Raw genomic sequence first — 10,449 nt, forward strand, 5'->3', positions numbered from 1 at the left:
CATTTTTCCTTATTTATGTAGTTTTCAGACTATAAATAAATTACTATCTTTTAAATAAATTATTCCACTCCCTCTTATATATGTTTATTCAGGTTGAGAAATAAAGAAAATAAATAAAATATTTGTGACTCACGTGCTCAAACAATGGTGCTCACACTTATATCGGGTAAATTTTTTAGTAGGTCACTAAACTTTGGTTCATTTTCACTTTGATAGCTGAACTTCAATTTGTATCAATTTGATCACTCAATTTTAATTTGATTTCACTGGGTTGTAAATCAAGGGATTTCGACCTCCAAATGAATGATGTAGCTGCTTTTCGATGACATGAACACCTCTAATAGACTTAATAATGTGTCATGGGGAAGACTGATTTAGATTTTTAGACAGCCATATAATCAATTAGGGGTTAAAATTCTTAATTTATTGTCGGTTGAAATCAAATTAAAGTTAAGTGACCAAATTGATACAAATTGAAGTTTGGTGATCAAAGTGAAAATAAACCAAAGTTTAGTGACCTACTAAAAAATTTACCCCACTTATATCCTTTCCTTTGTATAATTTTGTTCTAAAAGAATATATATTTATTTTGATTGGAAATGCACGCACCAACTAGTGAATATTTTTCAGATTGAAGTTGATGACCATGATTAAATGGGAATTTTACATTATAAATTATTATTTTATTTAAAATATTTTTACGTGTAAAAAAAATAAAATTTATAACATTTAGTAATGCAAATATAAAACAACATATTTGCTGGTCTTATGTAAAAAAATAATAATAATACAAATATGAAATATATTTAATATTTTAATTTTTTATTGTTAAAAAAAATTAGAATTTAACATTAAAATATTTAATTGTTATTAATATATAAATTTTAAATAATTATTTTTTAAAAATAAAATTTTAATTAATATAGTGTTTGGATTCAAAAGTAGAATGGAAAGTAAAGAGAAAAAAAGAGAGGGAAAGTAAAGGAAATGAAAGAAATTGTTCAACCCTTTTTTTCAAAAGACAATTTTTATAAAGGGAAAGGAAATGAGGATTTTTTGATAAATCTTGTTTGGTTAATGAGGAGAAAGGAAAATAAAGAATATATAATAATATGATTTGTCAATTATACCATTATTATTAAATAAATAAAATTACATACTTCTATTTAAACGCATGAATTATAAATATCTCAAATAAATTCACACTTTAAGCATAGTTTTTTAATAAATACTATAATTATTATAATTATCATTATTATTTTGATTTTGATTTTTATATCTTAATTTTGCTTCTTCTCAAATACCACAATTTATTTTTTTTTAGAAGTATATCATATATTATTTAAAGATCAACTTCTCCTGCGGCTCTATTGGATCATCACAATATCACTTTATCATGTTATTAGTAAATCTATTCTAATATTTTAATTCATAGCATAATAATTATGTCGAATTAGATAATTATTAGTTTTTTTCTCACTCAAAGAAAATTTTAATTTTATTTGTACTTTGAATAGAATTTGGATATCAAAAAATTCTATTGAGATAAATTTTTTAAGGATGAATTGACAAATAAAAAACACAACATAAACAAACAAATAAACAAATAAGTAAATAAAAAAATACATAAAACAAGAATCTGTGATGAGTGTCATGTGAATACTTGATTAAAATAAAATTAGATTGAAAAAGTAAAAGAATAAACTTATGAAGTGGTATTATGTAATTAATTTAATAATTGAAGGGTATTAAGGTCTTTTTGAAAAAATGAAAAGTTTTAGGAGATTCTCCTCCCCCTGCACCCTAAATCGGGGGGCCAGAAAAAATGGAATTTCAGCGGGTCAAAAAAAGTAAGATTTTAGAGGGTTTTTCAGCGGGTCAAAAAAAGTAAAATTTTAGAGGGTTTTAGAGGGCCAGAGTTAAAGTATCATGGAAAAAATATCATATGGAATTCATGACGTTGAAGTTTTTTTAGACTACTATTTTTAAATAAAATTTGCATTTAAAATCATTTGTTTCTTCAATATATGTGAGCTAAATTCAACCGCATTCTTAATTTTTTTTTTTTTGAAAAGTATACACCATGTTTGATATTTTCTCTCATAACGTATTAAGTAATTTTTTAAGCTTTTCATTGCTATCAAAAGTCTTTTTTGAAAAAATATTTAGTAAAACATAACTATCACCTTGATTTTGATCGCCATTAATTAATGAGTTCATTAACCCTTGAATAATATCTTTGATAATTTTGGTTTCCATGTTTACTTTTGTATTTGTGTCACGCCCCGAACCCGGCTCGCCAGGTTCAGTGCACTGACAAATTGCCACACACCTACAAGACCGAAAACAAGTAGACATACAAGACCTCAAAACCTGATCCAAACAGAATAAAGAATCAGACTGAATGTTTGCAAAAACAAAACAACTAATTCAATCAAAACTCAGGCCCACAAAAAAAAATGGTACTTATTACAAGCTAATTATACGGCGAAATACCCAACAATCCTTGCTAAGTTTTCCACCACTCAACCCTACTCCTGATCTGAAAGGGAAAGAAAACAACGTAATGAGCTTGGGAGCCCAGTAAGCAACCACTAAAAATATCGAGATCACAAAAATTCAATAATTTCTAAAAACATATAAAATGTAACAAAACGGAATAAATATCAAAGTGAAATCCAGAAATCGGAAATAAATCATAACAAATTTAATTTACCGAAATAACAAGCATATATGTCCCACAACAACTAATGCCAAAACAAAATATCATAACTCATTTATTTAAACTCGGTGACCCGAGTCGGATTCAGAACTCATAGGTTTACCCTCGGTGACCCGAGCTAGAATATTAGAAGCCGTTATTCTTCACCGACGGAACGTTGCGAAACTATAGTTTCTATGTCAGAAGTACGTATCGACACGGTCAGTGTTTAAGCCCCAGTGACAGGGTTATTGCACAATTAATTGGGGACTACGAGTTTCTATAACAAAAATATGTCGGTATATCCAAAATTATTGTCAACACAAAAATACTGAAATTCGGTGATCCCGTTTTTCTAACAAAAATTAATCCAATTATATCAAATAATCAACTATCAGCTAACATAATATTCCACACAATAAAAAAAAATTATTTAAATCTGGAAATAACATTAAAACAATTATAGCATTTCTCAGCACTTCTTAAATGTAAATGTTCATGAATTAAACAAATAAGATAATTCAAATATATATATATATATATATATATAACATGAATCTGTATTTTGCTAAAATAGATAAATAAAGAAATAACAACTAAGGGCAAGTTAAAAAAAAAAAATTCAAAATAAACAAAATACCATAAATCAAATAAACAAAATAATAAATATAGTAAACTACAAGGATGACGACCAACCTAAACACAAAAGTCAAAACAAAAATTTTTGATTAGTTCATGAATGTTTTTTTCCCCCTAAACAGTAACATCCAAATTAATTAGACAATTATGTAAACTATTATTGAAAATAAGAAATTTGCATATACATATATACACAGATTTATATGTGGTTTACTTACTTATCGATCGCTCAAAAACCTCCAAAATCCTACGATATTTCTTCGATGGAACCTCACAACGTAAGAGACAAAACCCTTGACGAAGAGACCTATCCCGTCCTCGTCGCCGGCATCACACACCAAATCAAAAGAAAAAGAGGAGAAGAGGAAAAAAAACTAGATCTCTCTTTCTTTCTTAATCCATCCATAACGAGATAAATAAAGAGGCGGGGTTTTGAAACCTAAATAAAATTCCGTAACTGCCATCCATACACAATTAATAAAATAATTAAAAAAAATGTGTGGGCCCACAATTTGTTTTCTCAAAAATATAAAATATAATTTTTTAAAATTAATAAATAAATATTTATTAATAAATAAACAATTTTTATAAAATAACTATTCATTTTTATTTCAAAAGTATTATTTTATAGAGATTTGACTCTATATTAAAAAATGAATATATATCTTCCCTACCTTGTCCATCCACAAGCAAAATACTCACACTCACACTCACACTCACTCACTCACATATATATACATAAACTATATTAAAATTATACATTGCCAATACCTTAATTTCCTTCCAAGAAACATCCATGTTCAAGCCCAAAATCTTTGACTCATTGACTAAAAAGTCAACCCAACTCCAACAGCCAAACCACAAACAAAATATATATACAACCCCTCCCCAAAGCTCCCCCCCCCACACACTGCTCTCAACCACAACCACCACCACCACCACCACATGGAGGAGAAGATAACTCTCCGGCCATTCACCATCTCCGACGCCGACGACTATATGGTCTGGGCTTCCGACGACAAAGTAACCCATTTCTGCAGCTGGAACTCATATACTGACAAGAACACACTCATAGACTACATAGAAAAAACAGTTCTCCCCCACCCTTGGTTCCGGGCCATATGCCTGAACGGACGTCCGGTGGGGGCTATCTCATTCATGCCGGCGACCGGTAATGATAGTTGCAGAGGTGAGCTTGGATATGTTTTGTCTTCAGAGCAGTGGGGGAAAGGAGTAATGACAAAAGCAGTGAAGCTGGCAGTGAAGAGTGTGTTTGAGGAGATGAAAGGGTTGGAGAGGGTGGAGGCTTTAGTTGATGTGGAGAATAAAGGTTCTTTGAAGGTTTTGGAGAAGGTAGGGTTCTTGAAAGAAGGGGTGCTTAGGAAGTATCTTGTTCATAAAGGGACAACTATTGATATGATTATGTTTAGCTTCTTGTCCACTGATACCATGCTTGAATGATATATTTATGTATTGTATAAGTATTTGTGAGTTATTTCGTGTCGCATGTCTTTGTTTTGATTCTTATTTATCTTGTTGAATTAATGAATTATGTATTATATATCATATATATAATTTGTAAGGGTTTTGAAAATTATTTGATCGATAATATAAGAAAAGTCTCTTGGATGTGGATTTGCATAATGGGATTGAGGAAGGTTCCTCTTGCGTGTTGGAGTGAGGAATTATTGGAGGATTGGATTAATGGTCAGCAGATAATTTTTTTTTTCCACATATCTTTTAGAGAGACATGTACGAATTTTTTAAATTATATCACACAATAGAGAGTCAAACTCATGACTTAATTTGGTGTCCACAGATTGACAAACCCACTATTATCCCAAACCAAAAAATTAGACCGTTTAAATAAGTATTTTGAACTCAAATATATATATATATATATAATTTAAATTAATTAATTAAATAAATAAACAAACACCATAATTAAACATAAAATCAACAATAATAAATGATTATTTGACTTATTGATATTAGTTTCTTAGATAAAATGTTCATGTCACGGAAAAACAAATATAAATATTAATTTAAATGCATACATGAATAGCAAAATTATTGTAGAGCTCATTTTCTCACATCGGCACTTATACCCGTAAATAATAAAAAAAAATTTTAAAAAAAAACCAAAAACCAAAAACAACACCAAAGAGTCAACAATGGCGGCTAAGAGGAAACTCCATCCCTCCTCACAAGTCACAACTCATCCCATCAACCTGTTAGTAAAAATCAGTCTAATCAAATTAGGGTTAGAAAAATCTTTCTAATCAAATTAGGACTATCAATTACAATTAATTGATATTTAATCAACAATTGATTAATTATCAAGGATCAATCACATGAACACATGAATATATGTGAAAGATCAGGGTTACCTCACAGAGATTTCACAAGCGCAAAATCCTCCAACGCACACACGCAATGTTCTCGAACTTTTCACCCTTGACCCGGAAGAAGTGATGGCTTCTTTTGCTCCAAGCAACTATTGTGAATATTAGGGTTTTTGTCGTAGCCGTCTTTTGATGGCAATCACCAATCAAAAAATTGAGAAACCCTAATCTCATATCACATATTTATAGAGAGTAAATATATTCGGATAAGGTTAGAACATGTAGCGTGGACCCGTTTGGGATCACTACATCTTTAGCAAATTAGTCCATACTAATTTTATAATCACAATCATGTCCATCAACAAATTGCAATTTAATCCAAAGATTAGAGATATTCATATGTGAGACCCCAATATAATATTTTACATATTAGTCCCTCTATCAATAAATATTCCATATAAGTGGGATAATTAGACCACCAATGACACTGTCGATCTCCACTTATATGTGTGTTTCTTTACACTATTGGACATAAAACAATTTAAAGAAAAATATATAAAAATATATATATTATATATAATAAAATACTTTCAAAAAAATAACCGGCCGGATTTTTATCCAACACATAAGAAACACAATCTAGAATATTCTCTCCTACAATAGGAGTGATAGATCCCATCTTGGATGACTACAAATCTTCATGTATTTATTATATAACCCAACGTGTCCGTATATAGCCTGTAATTGGCATCACCGGTTGACACTATCAAAGTAATATAATTTATACATAAGATTTAATAACATCCTCAGGTAATAAGGACTTTCTGTAACAGAATAACTCTTTTGTTCTATGACAGTGTTTGGTCTAAGAGTTATGTATGGTCCAATTCAATATTTGTCAACTACAAATATCCACAATGTTACTAAGAGTCTCCACTCTAGTGGTTGAGACATACCACTCTATCACACATAGTAGTACAACACGTGACAACCAATAATGAATACAAAATCATATTTTATCTCATAGGTTGTGAACTATTTTGGGTTGCAAGGTACATAGATAATCATGTCTCACTTTAATGATCTCTATCATTAATTTGAAATCTATACAATGCAAGCCCATAATAATATATCATCAAACATGAATAATACAATACCCATAATTATGCATGCAATGAAATAAAACTATTTTATTATTAAACAATAACTAAAATTGGCTTTGTAGGGCATACTAGTTTTTCACAACCATCCATACATATATGTATATATATACATATATATATATATATATTATATAAACAAATCCAAATGTATCCATGAACCTCTCAATGATCACCCTCCAGGTCTTCACCGAGTCGGACGCGGACGCGGACGCCATGATGACCTGGGCCTCAGACCCAAGAGTGGTCCGGTTCCAGCGTCGCTACCCATTCGCAACCACCCATGAAGCCATGTCCTACATCCAAACCCACATCATACCCCACCATTTCTATCGAGCCATCTGCTTCAACGACCACGTCGTCGGCTCTATCTCGGTCAAGCCCGGCACCGGTGACGGCGAGCAGCACAAAGCCTCGGTGGGGTACCGGCTGGCGTATGAGCACTGGGGCAAGGGAATTGCCACTATGGCGTTGAAGATGGTGGTTGAGATTGTGTTGAAGGAGTGGGAGTGGTTGGGGAGGCTTGAGGGAATGGAGGATTTTGAGAATAAAGGGTCTCAGAGAGTGTTGGAGAAGGCTGGGTTTCAGAAAGAAGGGGTTCTTCACAAGTTTGTGTTCTTGAAAGGAGAAGCTAGAGATATGGTCATGTATTCTATTATCAGATCATCTTCATCATCTTCTTCTTTTCATCCATAATTTTTTTTTTCTTTCAAAGTGGACAAGGCTAATGGTTAAGTATGTGTTGAAGATGATGGTGATTCTATTCCTAAGAATGTCAGGCCTGTCTTGTTAGCTATGTTTGGTTGACCTTGTAGTAGAGTCAGCTATGTGTACCGGGTCATTAAGTTTTGTATGCGGATTGGACTAGAGCATATCTAGTCTGAGAAGCTGATTGGACACTATTGTTCACCGTTTGCCTTTTTGTAAAGCTTGTCAGCATCCTTGCTGTAAAGCTAGCTATGTTTCTCTTTATATTCAGTTGTTCTAAGTTAATCAGTAAGGAAGTATCAACATTGAGGTAGTTGACTCCACTTAGGTGTTGTTCCTTTCTTCATTTGTGTTGTTGTGTGTAATGCAGGATTGTTAGAAGAGATCCTGTGTTCATCCACCTTGTATTATCAGTGGTATCAGAGAAACTGGTGACAATGTCTGCTAGTTCCTCAAGTTCTTCTCAACAGAATGTTCTACTCTTCAAGGGAGAGAACTATAATCTATGGAGTTTGAAGATCAAGGCTGTCTTCAGATCCAAATATCTATGGAGTATTGTTGAGAAGGGGATAGCCGAAGAACCTGACAACAATCGTCTTACAGAAATCATGAAGAAATATGCAAAAGCTATATGTTTGATTCAACAAAACTTGGACGATCGTGTTCTTCTGCGAATCACTGAAGCAAAAACAACGAAGCAGGCGTGGGACATGCTGAAGACTCATTATCAAGGAGACACCAACAACATTAGTGTAAGACTTCACTCGTTGCACAGAAAACTAGATGCGACAAAGATGAAGCATGGAGAGAAGATTGAAGATTATATCACTAGAGTTCTTGATGTTGTCTACCAGACAAGATGCTTGGAGAAGAGGTCCCGGACAAGACGGTTGTAACAAAGATCCTCAGAAGCTTGGCCCCAAGATTCACAAATGTCGTATCTTCTATTGTTGAGGCCAAGGACCTTAACACCCTTACTGTTGATGCTCTTTGTGGCTCACTTCGAAGCCATGAATCCATTCTAAATAATGCAGGTGACCAAGATGAAGACAAGGCACTACATGTGAGGACCACCCCATTAGGTGATTAATTTAACAAAGGAGCAAAGTATCTGAATTTCTTCTTACTTTCTTGTAGACAGTGGGTTCATTGTTGCTTCGAACAAACCCCATTTGTTGAAATTGTTGATCTATACGACTGTACCAAGCTCTGGGAGCTTGGCATAGACCATAGAGGGCCTTTCGAAGCTTGTATACATATTGTTCCTTCCCATTGACTATAAACCCTTCTGGTTGCCTTACATAAACTTCTTTAGTTAATTCTCCGTTTAGAAACGCTGTCTTGACATCTAACTGGAAAATATACCAGTTTCTTTGTGCACCGATAGCGAAGAATACACTGATGGTCTCCATCCGAGCCACCGGTGAGTAAACTTCAGAAAAATCAATACTCTCTTGTTGTGCAAACCCTTTGGCAATAATCCTAGCCTTCTTCCTGAGAACTGACCCATCTGGATTGAATTTTGTCTCGTAAATCCATTTGAGACCAATGGCATTCTTCCCTTCTGGTAATTGAGTGAGTTCCCAGGTTTGGTTTTTATGAACAACCTCCATCTCTTCTTTCATGGCTACCAGCCACTCTTCATGTTTTGATGCTTCTTCAAATCGGCCGGTTGGATCTGCAGCAGTTGAGGCAAAAGAGCAATTATAAATGTCTGTGAGTTCTCTATACCTCACTGGAGTCGAAGACGAAGGTGGGGATGGAAATACTCTCTGGCTAGCATTGACCGGAGAATGATATAAGTCATGTGAATCTTTTGTCCGTTCATCAGGAGAAATGGACCGTTGAGAAAGAATGGGTTCATTTATAACTGAAAAGCCATCTAACTCAGCAGGGGGCGCAAAGTTCTGCACATCCCAGTCAGCATCTTTCGTCAAATCCCATTTCATTTTTTCAAAAAAGGTGATCTCCCTACTTACGTGGACCTTTCTCGTCACAGGATCAAGGCATCTATACGCCTTCGAATCTTCGCAATAGCTAATGAAAACTCGTTTAGTTGACTTGGCATCCATCTTCTTCCTTTGCTGCTGATCAACTAGGACAAAACAGGCACACCCAAAAACTCTGAGATGTTCAACACTGGGTTTTCGGCCAGTCAACGCCTCGTACGAGGTCATCATCTTCAAAGCGCTCGTCGGCGACCAATTGAGAACATGAACCGCAGTGGCCATAGCATCTGCCCAGAGCTCTGTGGGTAAGCTCATCTCTTTTAGCATTGTCCTGGCCATCTCCGTCACTATTTTGTTTCTCCGTTCGGCGATGCCATTCTGCTGCGGCGTCCGTGGTGCGGTGAGCTGATGTTTGATGCCCTTAGCTTCACAGAAGATCTTGAAGGCCTTGGAGGTGAACTCTCCCCCTCGATCTGACCGGAAGGCCTTCACATGTAATGAGTACTGCTTCTCAACAGGAACTTTGAAAGTCTTGAATTGATATAGAGCTTCATGTTTGTTCTGAATGAGATAAACCCAACTATATCTTGAATAATCATCTGTTAGAAGAAAAAAAATACAAGTTACCTCCAAGAGATGGGGTTTGCATTGGGCCAACCAAATCTCCATGAATAAGTTCTAATGGAGATGAAGCTCTGAGTGCTTGACCTTTAGGAAACGCCAAGTGAGTTTGTTTCCCCATGGTGCAAGCTTCGCAGGGTTGTATTTGAGTAATAATAGGAAGACCATTGACGAGACTATGCTCAGATAATTGCTTCAAACTTCGCAGGTTAAGGTGGCCATATCTTTTATGCCAGATCTTTGATGATGTAAGGCAACCTGAAGGGTTTATAGTCAATGGGAAGGAACAATATGTATACAAGCTTCGAAAGGCCCTCTATGGTCTA

At 34.2% G+C, this 10,449-nt stretch overlaps 2 protein-coding genes across 2 annotated transcripts; both read left to right on the plus strand.

Annotated features, from left to right (window-relative positions):
* The first annotated feature begins 4,252 nt into the window (after positions 1–4,252).
* On the plus strand, positions 4,253–4,906 carry LOC120277908 (uncharacterized N-acetyltransferase p20-like). The gene has a single exon (XM_039284770.1). It carries the CDS (start codon positions 4,286–4,288, stop codon positions 4,799–4,801), a length of 516 nt encoding a protein of 171 aa, XP_039140704.1. The 5' UTR covers positions 4,253–4,285; the 3' UTR covers positions 4,802–4,906.
* A 2,095-nt stretch (positions 4,907–7,001) lies between these two features.
* On the plus strand, positions 7,002–8,449 carry LOC120277634. Its single transcript, XM_039284489.1, has 2 exons — positions 7,002–7,528; positions 7,924–8,449. The coding sequence occupies exons 1-2, from the start codon at positions 7,002–7,004 to the stop codon at positions 8,447–8,449; spliced, it is 1,053 nt and encodes a 350-aa protein (XP_039140423.1).
* The last annotated feature ends 2,000 nt before the right edge of the window (positions 8,450–10,449 follow it).

This window comes from Dioscorea cayenensis, chromosome 15 (genome assembly GCF_009730915.1).
Source record: "Dioscorea cayenensis subsp. rotundata cultivar TDr96_F1 chromosome 15, TDr96_F1_v2_PseudoChromosome.rev07_lg8_w22 25.fasta, whole genome shotgun sequence".
Lineage (NCBI taxonomy): Eukaryota > Viridiplantae > Streptophyta > Magnoliopsida > Dioscoreales > Dioscoreaceae > Dioscorea > Dioscorea cayenensis.

What these genes read in the sequence shown, in the direction of transcription:
- LOC120277634 (XM_039284489.1), top strand. Translation starts at nt 7,002, where the DNA reads ATGAACCTCTCAATGATCACCCTCCAGGTCTTCACCGAGTCGGACGCG. An exon ending in TCATCTTCATCATCTTCTTC is followed by an intron (nt 7,529 to 7,923) that starts TTTTCATCCATA and finishes TGTGTAATGCAG; the next exon opens with GATTGTTAGAAGAGATCCTG.
- LOC120277908 (XM_039284770.1), top strand. Translation starts at nt 4,286, where the DNA reads ATGGAGGAGAAGATAACTCTCCGGCCATTCACCATCTCCGACGCCGAC.